Source organism: Dipodomys spectabilis, unplaced genomic scaffold (assembly GCF_019054845.1).
Source record: "Dipodomys spectabilis isolate Male_0828 unplaced genomic scaffold, ASM1905484v1 ptg000113l, whole genome shotgun sequence".
Lineage (NCBI taxonomy): Eukaryota > Metazoa > Chordata > Mammalia > Rodentia > Heteromyidae > Dipodomys > Dipodomys spectabilis.
The window spans coordinates 3158661-3176807 of record NW_024870790.1 but is presented as its reverse complement, the minus strand read 5'-3'; the positions used below and the strand labels follow the sequence as shown (position 1 = coordinate 3176807).

The window sequence follows — 18147 nt, the reverse complement described above, 5'->3', positions numbered from 1 at the left end:
GGAATTACAGAGATTTATAGTATCTTCTTTATGCTTTTTCTGGTTTTGCAAATGCTCTTAAATAAATATTCCTTTTCTATTTGGTGATAAAGTCAAGGCAAACTTAAATTCAGGATAATGGTACACTCTGGAGATCACTCATTACTGGTGAAATTGAGCTTAAAATAAAATTATGTTAATTTCTGTTAAAAGTAGCAATAAAAAGATTATTTTTCATGGATAGTTCTTTCCTTCAAAAAAGTCCAGAATTCAAGCCCCACAAGCAACAAAAATCAGTTATTTTGATAGGACATTCCTTTCATATAAATAACACATGGAAAACAAAGAGGAAAATAAATTGAGATGAAAGACCTCCTCAATTCTTTCTTTTTTTTTGGTAGTGCTAGGGATTGAACTCAGGGCCTTGTATTTGCTAGCAAGCACTCTACCACTTGAATCTTGCCCCCCCCCAGTACTTTTGCATCTGGGGTTTTTTAAGTGGGTCTCACACTTGGCCTTAGACTATGATCCTTCTGCATCTACTTACCAATTAGCTGGCATTACAGTTGTATACTACTATGCCTCTCTTGTTTGTGAGATAGTGTCTCACTACCTTTTGCTCAGGGTTGGTTTCATAGGTGACCTTCCTATCTCTCTCCTAAGTAGTTGCAATTACAGGTTTGTAACACTCACCCAGCCCTCTCCTCAACTCTTGATTATTCTCTATCATTAAATCAATTTGTCATATATGCACAATGAATCCAATTCAAAACAAATGCAATGCTTGTATCTTTATTATAGCAAAATATCATATTATGAACCCTATCAGGAATAGTTAAAATTTTTTCTCTTTATATTTTTTTACTTGGTTGTTAATATTAAAGATTATCCAGGTATAAAATCTCTAAAATTGTGCATTAATTTTATTTCAGTTACTTGGGGTTATAATTACTCATTTCAATTAAATATTCTTAATTTTCATAATTAATGAGTACAAATGAAATAAGTGTGAAATCAATTCGGGAGACATAGTTACTGGTAGTGAATAGCAACATTTCAAAAGGATAGTAGGAAAGTGACAAAATATATTTAGAGTTCACGTTTTCATAAAGAATGAAAAATTACAAAGTAGAGGTATTGTTTTAGCTTGAATAGTACTAAATGAAACAGGTGTTTTAAAGCTAAAGCACAGCAAAATTATATTTTTGTATTTTATAATTATAATGATTACTTATTTCACTTGAACATTTTATCCTTATTTCTACTGACTGTGTTTTAAAAAGAAAAGATTTAAGTAGCTGACTACATTTAGACTGTGATGAAAGAAAGGACACAGTACAAATGTTCATAAATAGTCATGGTGATTATTTCCTTTACAAAGAGATATTTTGAGCATTTTATGTATGTTTTAGAGAGGTAGGTAAGGGTGTACAGAGGCATGGGGCAAGGGGAAGAGCTATTACTTGCTCACAGCTTTCCCCTTCCCCTTCTGTGATCCCAGGTGCTACAAGAGCTACAAGGCCCCAAGAGCACAGAGGACTTCATTTAGCGATAAGGTCTATGCTTGGGGCAGCATATAATAGGCTTTTCAAAGGATTGCAAAAGTCAAAGGTACAGGTGATCTTGTGATGTCTTGTGCTCGTGGTTGTAATGTTCTTGTTTATTAACTTTTCAAATGTATATCTTATCAAATTATGTGAGTCACTAGATATGAAGATAAGACTAAACTTTGCAGATTTCAAAATACCTAGCACAAACCAAGTATTTGCTAAAGTGTTGGCAAAATAAATGACTTGAATTTACATAGAAAATGCAAAGCTATTTTGAAACATATTTTAGGCTATGTTATAATTAGGTCGGCATACATGTAATTCACTACCACTGCAAAATAACATACTAGTATATGAATATTATATACGTGTATGTATTTTTTTTTGGTTCTGGGGCTTGAACTCAGGGCCAGGGTGCTATCCCTGAGCTTCTTTTGCTCAAGGATTGTGCTCTACCACTGCAGCCACAGCTCCACTCCCAGCTTTTTGGTAGTTTATTGGGGATAAAAGTCTTAGGGACTTTCCTACTTGGGCTGGCTTTGGACGTTGATCTTCAGACCTAAAGCCTCTTGAGTAGCTAGGATTACAGGTGTGAACCACCAAACATGCTATAGTTTCCTTACATATTCCATGTTAATTTTTAGTATTTACTTTTCTCTATTATAAACAATATTTTAAGAAACATCTTAGAACATATTTCCTTGTGTGACTAATATGTAGTTAGAATTCCTAGATGGCATGATATATAATGCATTATAAAACAAATTAAGTGTTGCCAACTTGCTTTCAAGGGAGAGTTGTAGTACATTTATCTAAGAAAGGGAAAGCATGAACATGAATATGTTTATATTATAAAAACAAACAATGGAAAGATACACCATTGAATGAATTAAAGTTCCATGGTGAGAGTGACTATTATGAATGAAATAACATGTGGGAGACAAGGACTGAACTTTCAATGAGTATCCTATGTCATATTCATATATAGACAATATATTTCCATAGTAATCATCCTCCATCATCTCTTTCCCTCTCTTCCTTCCCCCTTATTCTTCAAACAGGCCAACAGTTTCAAGTGTGTTGTGTGTATGTGTGTTCCAGATACTGCAAATTAAAAACATACAGTATTTGTCTTTATGAGTTCAGCTTATTTTACTCAACATAATGAGCTCGTTAACTTTCCTAAAAATGACATGATTTCATTTTTTGAAGGCTGAGAAATATTGTATGGCATATGTGTGCCATCTTTTCTTTATACCTTGGTTGTGAGGAACCTTGGCTGATTCCACAGCTTGCTTATTGGGAACAAGGCTTCATCAAAACATGGGTATACAGCTATCTCTCTCTATTGATTCACATTCTCAGAGTAGACTGGTAGAGTCATAAGGTGATCTATTGATATTATTTTTGAGGAATCTCAATCTCCATACTGATTTCCATATGGTTACACTAGTTAGGTTCCCATCAACAGTGTGTAAGGGCTCCATCTTCCCCAAGTCTTCCTCAGCATTTGTTGTTGTTGTTTTTTTCTTGATGACTATAATTCTGACTTCTGTGTGATAAAATCTCAGTGTAGGGGGAATGAGGAGAGGGCAATAGGGGAGGTTAAGCTGACTAAATTATAATATATGCATATGTAAAATACCACAGTGAAATCCCTTTGTATAATGTATATATAGCAAAAAATGAAAAATTGAATGGCAGAAAAGTAATACAAGATCTCTTGGAGGGCAGAACTGGCAGAATGGGGGAAGGTCTACAGAGTCAGTACATGCAGATGAATATGATCAAAGTACTTTATACAGGTGTATCAAAAAAGATCAATGATATCTATGGAAAATTTTTAGCAAGAGGAGGAGGGGGTGAGAGAGATGATGGGGTAAGATTTATTGGACTACCTTATACAACTAATATATTCTAATAAAAAAATCTTTAAAACTCTTCTGAGCTAATAAATTCAGAAAATGTAAATGTAAGGAAAGAAAAAAATAGTAGCCAATGTATCAACTTCGGTATATTTGACTTGGAACTATATGAAAGATGATATGAAAGATAAGCTGAGACCCCGTAGCTCATGCTTATAATCCTAGCTACTCAGGAGGCTGAGATCTGAGAAACACGTTTCAAAGCCAGACTGGGCAGGAAAGCCCATGAGAACCTTATCTCCAATTAACTACCAAAAAAATCTGGGCATGGAACTGGAGTCAAGTGCAGAGCACTAACCTTGAGCACAAAAGCTCAGGAACACCACTCAGGCCCCGAGTTCAAACTCCAGGACCAGCAAAAAAAAGTGAATGTAAAATATTATATGCACACATGAAAATGTCCTGATCAAAGTTATTGCCAATAACACAAATAAATAAAAAGTAGCCAAATTTTAAAACACAAATCAAACATTTAAAGAAAGCACCACCTATCATTTGAAATAAAAGAAGTAAACCCAAATATCAACTTGATAGTGGAACCATAAAAGATTATTGCCAGTAACTTTATATAGTAACTTGACTTCATAGGTCTAATGGGGCTATACTTGAAGGGATAAAGATCTTCAAAACAAACAAAAACCTGAAAATGATTATTCTGTGTCTATTTTTATATGGGGTGGGTTATATGGTTTAGACGTAAAGTGTATCTTCACTTTAAAATAAAAAGAGTTGCTAGATTTAGTCACTGAAAGGTGATTGGTCTTAAGGGCCCTTACTTAAATGGATTTACTTAGCTGGCAAATTCTTAACTGATAGTATTATTGGGAAGTAATAACAAAAAGGAGGTGGAGCCTCATTAGAGGAAGAAAGACACTGGAGGGAATGCCTGGGTCCCTGATTCTCTTATTGTTTCTGCTTCATGGCTATCATGAGGTCAGCAGCCTTATCATGCCCTTTCCACCATGATGTTGTGCCTTGCTTCAAGACTAAAAGCAATGGAACCAGCTAGTCATTGACTTAAATCTCTGAATATGTGATTTAAAATAATATCTTCCTCTTTTTACTTATTTTGTTATAGTGACAAAATGACTAATACAATGGGTAATGCAAATTAGTTAGTATGTAATACTCTGACACCCTTAGGGTTTTTCTGAGCCAGGATTTTTGAATAGAAAAAAAATCCTCTTCCATTTTATTCTAAGTGAAAATTGTTTAGCTGTGCATTTGAATTGGAAATATAAATGTGAAAATCATGACAAAATTTGTCTTAACTATCAACCAACTCATAATCCATGAAAAAAGCACACTTTCTGGTTCAATACACTGCAAAGGCTTAGAGGTAAGAATGAAACAAATATAAATGAGTACCTTACACTGCTTCAATTGCTTGTTTTGAAAGCTCTAGTTATCAGAGCTCTGTATAAAAATGACTGATTCCATGTCTGGAGCAAGAAATGCTTGATATGAATTTGAGAATATGTTGTCAAACCAGATGGCCAAAAATCTAGCATATATCATCAGGGTCATATCAAAAATACTTATAAATAAATATGAAAAGTTTCCTACTCACCAAACACAGGACGTGTGAGCAGCAATAAGGATGACAATTGCATTAAATAAAAGATATTAAGTACATTTAAATCTATGAGTTCATAATACTGAAACCAACAAAACAAAACACTAACAGATAACCTATGGAGTACACTGGGGATCGAATTCATTATTCTGAAAACTGGCAAAGAGAAATATAAAACATTCACTGCATCTTTATTGTATAACCTATATATCTAGATGATCAAATAACAAATAAGTGGAAGTTTATCCTTAGAACCAGACATGATCATTTTACAATACATTATAAATTAATGGACTATTTATCATCAATAGCTGATGACAATGTTATCATGAAGCAACAAAACCTCGAGTCTAGTGAAATGGCACAGAAGTTATCTCAATACTTCTGTCCTCCCAAAAGAAATACTGAAAGATTAGTAGAAACTATCAGAACTAAATTTGTCTAAATCCTAGGAAATGGTCAAGGGGTTAGAGTGATCAAGTGAATGTACATCAAGCAAATGACAACTTTAAAATATTGCTTTATTGAATGGCAACTCCTTTGTTCAACTACTTAAAGATAATAAAACATTCCAAATAAATAAATATATAAATAAGCCTTTTCAGAAAAAAAGGTACTGGGGGCTCATGCCTATAATCCTAGCTACTCGGGCAGCTGAAATCTGAGGACTGTGGTTCAAAGCAAGCCTGGTCAGGAAACCCCGGGCAGGGAATCTCCTATGAGCCACCTCCAAATCCAGCATTGGAACTGTGGCCCAACTGATAGAGTGCTAGCCTTGAACATAAAAGCTCAAGGATAGCATACCCATACCCTGAGTTCAAGCTCTAGGACCTTCAATAAATCAAAAACAAACAAAAATACCAGGAAAGCTTTGTGGTTCTTTTACTTGTTATTTTTCACCTCTTCTTGCTCATTCTCAATAAAGCCTTGGTTCCCATTGATGGATCCTGTTGCTGTTCCTGGTTGAGGTTAAGCAGACTGTACTCACACATTATTGCATAGGTCTATTCTAACCTGTCTGGGTAGACTTGAAGTATAAATATCTACCTTCTTTCACCTAACTTGGAACTCAGTCTGCAAGAAAAACATTTGGTATGGCTTGAAACAAGGTGAAGTAGGTAAACAACCCACAGATACCTGGGGCAGAAGACTGCAGTTGAGACATAATCAATAGCCTAAGGCCATGGAGGAAAAATCAAAGGGAGAAACTTCAGTTTGGAAACTGGAGCATTCAAAAGCATTCATGTATCCCAGGGACTTTAAAAAGCCAAGGATAGGCCCAGTCCACATTGCATTCTCAGAAAAGATCAAAGACTTTAAACTTTCACCTAAGGCTCTAGGCTCAGTAACAGTCTAGCCAAGTGTTGAAAGGGTCTGAGCAGAGATCCAATATACAAAGACTGGGAGAAATGGTCTTTTCAGTTTTTGTTCTTGAGAGAAATGTTTGTCAGAACAATAGCTGAACACAGCTATTGGACAGAAAATTTAGTGACTGCACATAAGTAATAGTCTCTGTAAAAAAAAAAAGGAACTTTGGGGAAAGTCATTAGAAAAAGGGACAACCACAGCAATCAGCAACAAAGAGCCTCAGGAAAGCTAGAGAGGAAGAATAGTCTGGATATTCAGTTAAGATATTATAATATTCCAATATCTAGTTTTTAACAAGAACTCAAAGGTATGGAAAGAAGTAGAAAAGAGCAGTCCATGAAATGAACAAATTGAATCAACATAAATATTCACTGTAGAAGACACTACTAGACTTTGTAACACAAACACTTTAAAACAAGTGCTATAAATACGTGTTTAAAAGGTGAAAAAGTAAAAATAAATATTCAAATAGCTAAAGAAAAGCACAAATAAAGATCCAACATAAACCAGAAAATTAAGTTTGAACACAAAAAGAATATCACAGAAAAAATCATGGAAAGAATGTAAATAGAAAGTTTAGGAAATGGGGGCTGGGAAGTTGGCTCAGTGGTAGAGTGCTTGCCTTGCATGCTCGAGGCCCTGGGTTCGATTCCTCAGCACCACATAAGCAAAAAGAAAAAAGCCGGAAGTGGCGCTTTGGCTCAAGTGGTAGAGGGCTAGCCTTGAGCTGAAGAGCTGAGGGACAGCGCCCAGGCCCAGAGTTCAGGCCCCACGACCGGACCCAAAAAAGAAAGTTTAGGAAATGGAAAGACAAAAAAATCATATTAAGGGAAGTAAACCAGACCCAAAGAAACAAAGGCTCCATGGTTTTCGTCATTTGTAATAATTAGTATATGTCTAAGATAGCTGTTGTGATCCTCTTGTCTTTTCATAAAAAAGGAAAATATTTTGCAGACTTCTTAAAGAACTGTAAGTTAGAACCAACACTGACAAATGTCAGCACGTAGTGTTGGACAGTATTCAAGTAATTTATAATTTGAATTTCTTAGTTCATAGATGACATAACATCATGTGGCAAAATTACCAATTTAAGCCCGGCGCCAATTTAAGTGGCTCATGCCTGTAATCTGAGCTATTCAGGAGGCTGAAATCTGAAGGTCACAGTTCAAAGCCAGCCTGGGCAGGAAAGTCCATGAGACTCTTATCTCCAATAAACCACACACAAACCCAGAAGTGGCACTGTGGTTCAAGTGGTAGAACACTAACCTGAAGAGCTGAGGGACAGTGCCCAGGCCCAGAGTTCAAGCCCCACGACTGACCAAAAAAACCAAAAAATTATGAATTTAAGGACATTTTTTGCTTTCAGAACTTGCCTTTTCTATAGCCATTTGTTTTTCCTTTCAGAAGATAATTCTTTTTTTTCTTCTTGGGTCTGGTCAGCTCTTCAGCTCAAGGCTGGCTAGGGCTCTACCACCTGAGCCACAGCACCACTTCCGGCTTTTTTCTGCTTATGTGGTGCTGAGGAATCGAACCCAGGGCCTCATGCATTCGAGGCAAGCATTCTACTACTGAGCCAACTTCCCAGCCCCAGAAGATAATTCTTTTAGAAGCATCTTGCATTTTCCTTTTTAAAATTGGCATATATTGGTGGTCTAAGGAAGTTTCATTGTGATATTTCCCCATACACATACAATGCCCCTTAGTTACAGTCATGTCTTCTGTCACTCTCCTTTATCCTTCCTGGTCACTTTCTTAAAATAACATTGTTTGTTATCTATGCATGAAGATGGCATAAGAAAAACTCAACAAAAGCTGCTGAATAATGAATAGGTAAGGGGACATGGGAAGAGAGGGCAATAGAGGTGGTTAATGTGACTAAAGTATAATATACACATCTGTGAAATACCATAGTGAAACCCCTTGATACAATTAATATGCACTAGAAAATGAATGGCAGGAATGCATACCAAGCTTTGTTTGGAGGTAAGTATCAATGGGAAAAGGAGGAAAGAATGAGAAGATGAAGAAGGGTAAATATGGTCATAGTACTTTGTATGAATATATGAAAAAAGTCATCTTATTTTTGACAAATCTCCCAAAAGCCTAACATTGGCAAAGAGACTTCATCTTCAACAAATGGTGCTAGGAAAATTGGTTACCTATATTCAGAAGGATGAAATTCCTTTACATTCACTATTTCCCACCCTGCAGTAAACTGCAAATTGGTCAAAGATCTTGATATAAAATCTGAAACTTAGAGCCAGGTTGCTGGTGGCTCATGCCTGTAATTCTAGCTACTGTAGAGACAAGAATCAGGAGTATTATGGTTCAAGGCTTGTCTGGGGAAAAACTGCAAGATTCCATCTCAACTAACAGGTATATGCAGGGGTGCATACCAGTCATTCCACCAGTGTAGGAGGCTGAGATAAGGAGGCTCCTTGTTTCAGGCCAGCCTGGGTAAAAACAAAAACAAAAACAAAAACAAAAAACAAAAAACAAAAAACAAAATCGCTTCTGAGATCCTATCTCAAGAGACAAATTGGGTGTGGGAGTTCATGCTGATCATCCCAGCTATGGCAGTAAGTAGAAATGGGAGGACTGTGGTTCAAGATGGTCAGGGCAAAAAATTGAGACATTTTCTCAAAACAAAAACAAAACGAAACCCTAGTTTAAAGCAGGTACTGATGACTCAAGCCTGTAATGCTAGTTATATGGGAAGCTGAAAATGGGAGGAATGTAGTTTGAGGCCAGTCTGGGCAGAAAATGTTTTAAGACTTCTTCTTAACCATAAGTAGGGACAGTGTCATATTGCCTGGCTGATTATCTGTCATCCAAGGGTATCTAGGAGGCTGAGAATGGGAAGACCTCATTCCAGTCCGGCTCTGTCTCAAAGAAAGGAAGCTGGATGCAGAGGTGCTGGCCTGTGATTTGAGCAACAATGAGAAGGTTCTCTTGGGTAGGAACTAAGATATTATGCTAAACATAGATATTGTGAAAAACATAGATAGAGGCACGGCTCAGCAATATAATGCTAGCCTAGCAAGCATGAGGCCCAGATTTCAAACCCTAGTTCTGTAAAACAAAAGAAAACAAAACAAAAATAGCAAAAAGGCTCAAAGTGCCTGCTAAGCAAGGGAGGAACCATGAGTTCAAAACTCCAGAACTGTCTCCCTAAATTGAAACTTTGGAACACTGGAGGATTTAGGCATAGCTTATTATATTCCAAACAAGACCCCAATTTCACAGAGCATTAGAGCAAGAACTGATGAAGGGGATTGGATGAAAAAGTTTCTGTACATCAAAGTTAACAAGAAATCAAGAGACAATCCACAGAATGAGAGAAATCCTTCATTAGGTATTCAACAAATAATTAATATCTAGAATATACAAAAAGCTAAAAAAACTAACAGCAAAAGAACATATAACTAAATAATAAAAAATTTAATAATATTCAATTAATATGCAAATGAACAGATAAAGCCACAAACTATTTTTCTTCTACCCTAATTTTTGAGCATTTGATATCCAGTTATATGTCATTCTACATTACTTTTTGTTTAATATATTGAGTTATTTAATAGCTCTGGTTTTTTTCTTTTGTGCCAGTACTGAGGGCTTGAACTCAGTGCCTCGAGCTCTTCCTTGGTTTCTTTGCTCCTGGCTGGTGATTTATCCCTTATAACACATTTCTAGTTCTAGGTTTTTGCTGGCTAATTAGAAATAAGAATCTACTGGTGGGGCTGGGAAGGTAGCTCAGTGGTAGAGCGCTTGCCTTGCATGCCTGAGGACCTGGGTTCGATTCCTCAGCACCACATAAGCAAAAAGAAAAAAGCCAGAAGTGGCGCTGTGGCTCAAGTAGTAAAGCGCTAGCCTTGAGCTGAAGAGCTGAGGGACAGCGCCCAGGCCCAGAGTTCAGGCCCCATGATTGGACCCCCCCCCCAAAAAAAAGAATCTACTGGTGGTGTTGGCTCAGGCTAGCTTTGAAGCTGTATCCTCAGATCTCATCCTCCTGAGTAGCTAGGATTATAGGCATTATCCACCCTCGCCTGACTATGTTACCTCTGTAATACATTGCAGCTGCTAAGACTCGCTTCTTTCAAAAAAAAAATTAATCTATTTTGAGTCATAATTGCACACATTTATGGGCTACATTGTGATGTTTCAATGCACAATGTGTAATGATCAGATCACGGTAAATGGTATACCCAGCACTTCAAATACTTATCATTTGTGTTGAGACTATTTGAAACCTACTCTACCATAGGTTATGAAATATATGAAATATAAATGACAACATTTGCACATCATTGTGCTATAAAATGCCTCAAGTTATTCCTCCTATAGACTGTTACCTTGTACGTGATAACCACTCTCTTTACCTCCCACTTTCATTCTCAGCTTTTAGTAATTCCTAATAAGTCATCTTCTTGTTTGAGATGACATCGAACAGTACTTTTGATAATAACCTCTACTAATACAAAGCAGTTACAGATTTCAGGAGTAGCAATTATGACACAACAATGCAGAATCAGATCAAATCATAATTTGCATGAAATAGTATTCTATAAAAGTTTCACAGATAATAAACAACAACATACATTGGACCATGCCTGATGTGCCCAGTTTATTTCCATTTGTTTGGGAAGAAGCTTCTCGCTGAGGTACAGCAATTCTACAAAGGATAAAAATAAGATAACCAATCATTATTTTTTTAAAAAGACCCAACTGGAAAACAATCCTAATTGACCTTAGTATGAATTTATTTTAAGTCAACAAATATATGAAAAGATATAGACTGCTTAATGTTTAAAATACACTTAACAATCATGAAGAATGTCCATACATAATATAATTCAAACCCTGCAGTTGATTTACATATTTTCTTAAGGAGTGTATCAAATAAAATGTAAATATCAAATAAAGATGCATGTACTTTCATTCCCTATGATGAGAATTTGAAAACCAATGCAATGGCCTAATTTACATATTTAAATTGTTCAGCAATTCTGGAGAACAACTCCTGTTTCCCCAACTCCATTTCATAGTGCTTTTGTTCATTCCATAACACTTTAGATTTTGCCTCGCTAATTCCTATTCATCCTTCCAAAATTAGCTCACTAGTTATTTGCTATCAAGAAGCCCCCTGTCCTCTGCAGTAAAGGCCAACTGTTCCTTGTGTATGTTAGCATAGCACCATGAATAAACTTCTATCAGAGTCTGCTTCATGCACCTTTAAGTCCGTATCATCTGAAATATTGTTGTTTCTACAAAAATATTTGTTCTGGGATATACATATCGTAGCTGTTCAGGAACTGCTCAATGAACTGAAATGGAAGTGAAGATGTATATTTTATTTTGAAATGAAAAAGAATTGTGCTTTCATAAGGAAATCTTCTGATCTGATGAGCTTTGAACAATAGTTCAGTAATGTATTTTTCCCTTACTGTTCCATTTCCAAATTTAAAGTTCTAACATGAGCCAGAAATGTCATATTACAAATGCCATGTCATCTTGATCATATTTTATCGAGAATTTTCTCTTATAATGGATTCTTTTTTAATGGGATTTTTAATTCTGATGGTTATTAATGAATGAAAGCATCAGTATCCATAAAGGATGAAAGCACATTTTATTGATAAAATTCTGGCAAATTAAGCCATATTTTATAGCTAATGCTTTATAGTTACATTTTTCAGATGATGCAAACACAATTTTCCATAAACAGAATGTAAAGTAGGGGAAATTTAAATAACAAAAGTAAATATTTCTGTGAAGCCATCCAGTTTGCTGTGCTCTATGATAGCAGATCTAACAAGCTAGTACATAGTTTCTTACTGGGAAGTGAGATTCTATGGTAAGAAATATCTAGAAATGTGGATGTGGCTGTGAAATTCGATATTAAGTCAAAGCTGAAAGAATTCTGAAGGGAAGAATAGAAAAGGTCTAGATTTCCTTGAAGCTACTGCTGGTAGTAATATAAACTTTAAAGGAGAACATGGTTAGGGCTTCAAAAGAAAGAGAATTGCAATGAAAGCTACTAAGCTTCTATCGTCTTAGACAATACCTGTCATGTACAGAATGCTAGAAATACAGGGCTGAGAAAGGAGCTTCAAGGGTTCAGAGTTCAGGGCTCAGTGTTCAATGAGGTGTGTTACTGGAAAGGTGATCCTTATACGGTGACAGAGCACTCAGTCACATTGTGCTATGGATGACGAGTTGGACTTGGAAGTGATACACCTGAATATTTAGCTGAAGAAATTTCTAAGCCAAGTTTTGAAGGCATGGCTTGTTTCTTCTTGCTGTTTATACTACAATGTAAAAAGAGAGATCAGTTGAAGTGAGACTTGTTAGGCAAAAAGGGATGTGAAAATTTAGAAAAGTGTTCGTCTATCATTATTACAAAAAATGAGAAAGCTTGCTCTGAAGAGATCCCCAAAGGGGTGGCTAGAAAATCATTAGGTAAGATTTGGCTTTTCATCACTGATCCATCAAATCATCAAAGGACAGTGGCTGCCAGTCTGGATCACAGGGGGTTTATATAAGACAGGATGAAATAAAGGAAGGTTGTCAAACTTCTGAGTTTCTATAGGCAGGAAAGGAGCTGCCAGAGCTCTTTGGCTGCAAATATGTCTTATTCTTTAAGAAATGGGAAGAATAACCCTGACAGTGGCAGCAACACTTTTCCAATTGCAGAGGGTTCCAGAGTATAGGACCACATGCAGGGCTGAGTGAGTGGGATATGATGGGCTTGGTGTACATACATACATTGAGCTAGAGAGGATAATTCCAAACATTAAAAACGGAATGAGTTAATTCCTAGGTATTTTATTTTTTGTGGGGCTATTACGAATGGAGTTGCTTTCCCGATTTCTGCTTTCACTGTATTTGATGTCGGTATAATTTGTGGAGGGGAAGGAAAAAAACAAATCGTTTAAATAGGGATACAGGTGGACCCATTGCAACAATGAGATGTACAAGTCGTTATGTCGAAAAACGAACTTTACATCTTTGGCAGCGGGGAGGGGGGGGCAGGGGTAAGGATATGGGAAGGGATGGATGGGAAGGGAAAACAAAGGAGGAGGCAACAATGCTTGATAAGAAATGTACTCATTATCTTGCCCATGTAATTGTAACCCCTCAATAAAATTTTTTAAAAATATTAAAAAATGGAATGATTTGTCTCTGCTAGATTTTGGAGTTGCTTGTGGCTCATGATTCTTTTTCCTCTAAGGATGAATCACCTGGATTTTTGTTCATCTGTGAATCAGATACTATTTAGATAAGCTCCTGGAGCAGAGTTGACACTAGTGTGGGTCAAAACTTTCAAGGCTGTTGTGATGGAGTGAATGTATTTTTGGGGAGCTAGGAGACAAACTGTTAAGGATTAAATTATGCCTCCCCCCTCAATTCATTTGATGAAGTCCTAATCCTGAGTACCTCAGAATGTGACCTTATTTGGAAATAGGTAATTGAAGATGTGATTGGTTAAGGGATGATGAGCTCATATTGGTGTAGGGTGGGTCTGGAATTCAGTTTGACTTATAAAAAGGGGAAATGTAGAGACAGACACATATACAGGGAGAACTTCATGGAAACATGAAGGCAGACAGATATTGATTTGATTGGTACAAATTAAGAAATGCCAAAGTTTATCAGCAAACTAACAGAAGCTGGGAAGGATAGCATGAAACATTCATGTTTTGCATCTATGTACTTAAAGCATGTAACTTACAGTTTGCCACATGGGGCTTGAAGAATTCTTTTCTTCTTGCTAGGACTCAAACTTGTAGATGTAGTTTGAAAATTCTGAGAATGTGCCAGCCTACCCCTTCCATGCTGTTTACCTCTTACTTCCTCATTATGACTTTGTTCTGGAGCTGCTTGAGATGGTGAAAGTTGGCTAATTTTCTAAAACCAACAATTTAGAGAGAACATTTAAAAACAAATTTACAAAAAAAGCATTTCTATTTTATTAGATTCTATAATTATAGTTTATCAAATTTCAAATAATTTTATGAATTTGTCAAACTTTTGCAATCATGATTTTTGGTGATTCTTTTTGGCAATTCTTTCATGCAGGAAGCTCACTATAGTATCTGAACTTAGGGCTTTTGTAGGGTAAGGTTTCTCACATTTTGCTCATGGCTTGGACTACAATGTTCCTACTAAGCTTCCTGTGTTGCTAGGATCACAAGTGTATCCTACCATGCCCAGCTTTTTTTGTGGTTGGTATGGTGGGGGGGGGGTCTCATGAACTTTTTGCTTGGGTTGGTCTTGAACTGTGAGCTGTCCAATCTTCACTTCCTTAGAAGCTGGCATTATAGGCATGAACCATTGTACCCAGCCATGACATTGTTTTTATACAGGTGATCAAGCCATCTATTTGGTATTAAATGTTTTAAAGAGGAAGATAAATATTTCTTCTTATACTAGTATAAATAAAATCACATTAAGCGTATAGTTTACATAGAAATAGTAATAATCCTAGATATGGCTTTTAAAGAGATGAACTCAAGGGAAAAACCAACTTGTCTTCATTTTGCCTAGTTTTCAGAACTGGCCTTTTACTAGACTATTTTTGTTACAAGAGTTAGTGCTGTCTCTTATAGAACCTACTATACCATATTTAGAGGCAAAAATCTCTGCAGAAGCTTTCCTGTTATTCTGGCCTAGATAAAAGTTAAGAAAATGACTGAGTCATATATAACACCGGGAAGTTTAAGATATTCACAATAGGCTCAAAAGTTATGCAGAAAACTAGGACAAGGTTTAAGGGTCTTGGGGAATGTTAGAGATTGTGATTAATGCTTCTATCTGCCTCAAAATAAGTTACAGAGAAAGGAAAGAAACATAAATAATGTTTCTCTTACGTTGACATCAGTGACAGTTAATACATATTGTACAAGTTATCAATAATAATTATGATAACAAACTTCCAGAGATGTATTCTAGTTTTCTGGCACCATACCAGAGGTGTTACCAGTGCTGAGGTGCTTTTATTCGCATAGCTATGGGGGATGTACTTTATAGCAGTAATTATTCCTTGAATGGCAATGCGCTTTTGTTCCCTGTATTGCAAGTCTTCTATCACCTTCTTCACTTCACTTATAGCCGTCAAGAGTGAGTCAACTGAAAGAGAATATTTCCCAAGAATCTGTAAGTTTTTAAAGAATTAAAAATGGAAAAATAAGAATTATATTTGCAATGTCATTTTGCATGGAATCACAAACTGCTATATTAAATCTGAGACTGTGTGTTATATTTGAGATACTCTTGTATAAGTTTTCTACAATGGACAAACTAGTCATCACTTAAACCTGTGATATAGGCTTCTGGTGTGAAGTCTTCATTTGTAGGAGGAATTTTCAGAGTGATAATTTAGATGTCATATTTCAAGCAATAAAGTATTCCTAGTCACTGTACAGAAGAAAATATATTTTAATTATTTTATCCATATACAACATAGTGCTAACATTAGATCATATGAAAGGATACCAATGCATTTCAATGTTTATTTTTCCCCAAACTGGGCAATTATTTCATCCCTTAGAAAGAAGGACATGAGCTGGGTGCCAGTGGCTCATGCCTATAATCCTAGCTACTCAGGAGGCTGAGATCTGAGGATCTCAGTTCAAAGCCAGCCCAGGAAGGAAAAGTTTATGAGACTCTTATCTCCAATAAACCACTCAGAAAACCGGAAATGGGACTGTGGCTCAAGTGGTAGAGTGCTGGCCTTGAGCTGAAGAGCTGAGAGACAGTACCCAGGCCCAGGGTTCAAGCCCCACAATCGACAAAAAAAAAAAGGAAATGCTCTTTCTAATCTTTTTATTCATCATATGCTTAAAAGTAAATTAATGTTAGGCTTCTTATCAATACTTCAGTTCTAAATCCAGCATCTTGTTCACTTTTATATCTCTTTTGGATAGTATTAGGGTTTGAACTCAGGACTTCAGAGTTGCTATATAGGTTTCCTACCACTTGAGCCATAGCTCTAGTCCTTTTTGCTCTAGCTATTTTTGAGATTGGGTCTGGCATTTCCTCTGGCCAACCTAGATTATGATCTTCCTATTTCATGCTCCTGCTGTAGCTGCCATGTTAGACATGCATCACTACAGCTGCTATTGTTGTTGTTGTTGTTTTCTGTTGAGATGAGGTTTGGGGAACTTCTCTGCCAGTGGTTAAGATGAGACCTAAAGAACCTCCTCCCCCCACCAGGGCTTGCCCTCAACAATAATCCCCTCAATGTCAGTCTCTTGAGTAGCTATGATTACATGTCTTAATTATCTTGCCCAAGTTCATTTCCTTTTGTAGTACTGGAACTGGGTCCATTTTGTAATTTAAAGTTAGCACTCAGTTATGTTATACATTAAAATGTATATATATATATACACACACATGTACATAACCTGTAAGAGTAACACATACAATTGTTAATATCTGCATATTAAATTGCTTAGCCTTGGACTAAAATCTTTAGTCTATATAATGTCATGACTTGAGATTTACCAAGGTCAAATCTGATCTTAATGCATTAAAAAATCAATGTATTATCCCAAACTAGCCATTTCCACATTGCCTCTTTTCTCCCCTTCTAACACAATCAAAATATTAACCGTTAGAAGGCACAATATGTTTAGTTTTGTCTACTGTAGGGCAAAATTATTGTATAGTGTGTGTTGTAGTGTGTGTTGTTATGGGCTCATTCCTGTAGAAGAAAAGGATCAAGCCAATGAAGTGAGCATTTTACTATATGTACAGTATACAAATGCATCATGTGGACATTGGCAAGTCCATCAGTACCTTTAGAAGAACAACTATACTTGGAAAATGTTGATGGTACTGGTGGATAGGGGTAGTATCCACCAATAACAGCATTCTTTAGTTTCTCAGAATCAGTCTTTGTTTTAACCCATTGAATGAAGTTTTTAACTTTAGCTTCATAGGCATATGGCTGGCCTCTCTGACCTACATGCACAAAAGAAGAGAAAGAAAAAGCTCACTATAACAAATTGCATGGACTTGTTTTATATAAAAATTTCATATTAAAACAATCTTTCATATCAACAAGAAAAAAAGTCAAGTTCACTTATTCACTATGTAGTATGTAATTTTCCAATGATAGCAAACAAATCCTAAGGTAGTCAGACATATTAGAACTTAACTGGACTAAACTGCACCTATCTACAAGATGCTAAAATCACAGAGGATAGGCACCATGTGAAAAATAACCTGAGTTTTAGAACACTCAAGAGCATAGTATCGTGTAAGAACTGTAATAGATCCATGAGCTCACTACTTAAATTTGAGATTTTCTTTTTTTTGTGCCAGTCTCAGGACTTGAACTCAGGGCTAGTTGCTGTCCCTGAGGTTTTTTTTTTACTCAAGGCTAGTGCTCTATCACTTGAGCCACAGCTCCAACTTCTGGCCTTTTGGTGTTTAGTTGGAGACTAAAGTTTCACAGACCATGCCTGGGCTAGCTTTGAATAAGGATCCTCCCATCTCAATCTCCTGAGTAGCTAGGATTATATGTATGAGCCACTGGAATGTGGCTAAATTTGCATTTTTGATGTTTATGTAAAAGTGGTATATTTGTATTAGATATTTTTAATGTTGATAAAGACAGGTATCAATCAAAATATATGATGCGATTTTCCTAGAATTCTTCTCTGGACAGATTTCTCAGTTGCCAATACCTCATTACATATAATATCCTAATTTTTTTCAACTTGGAAGTTTTGTCTTATTGTTT

At 36.2% G+C, this 18147-nt stretch overlaps 1 protein-coding gene across 1 annotated transcript in view; it reads right to left on the bottom strand.

Moving 5' to 3' along the window:
* The window catches only part of Radx (RPA1 related single stranded DNA binding protein, X-linked), a 53073-nt gene that overhangs the window by 14377 nt on the left and 20549 nt on the right, over positions 1-18147 (bottom strand). Inside the window, exons 8-11 of the mRNA XM_042688209.1 lie at positions 17199-17363; positions 15367-15527; positions 14131-14306; positions 10997-11070 (exon numbers count right to left, since the gene is read on the bottom strand). Coding sequence (XP_042544143.1) covers positions 10997-11070; positions 14131-14306; positions 15367-15527; positions 17199-17363 — 576 coding nt within the window. The remainder of the gene's footprint in view (positions 1-10996; positions 11071-14130; positions 14307-15366; positions 15528-17198; positions 17364-18147) is intronic.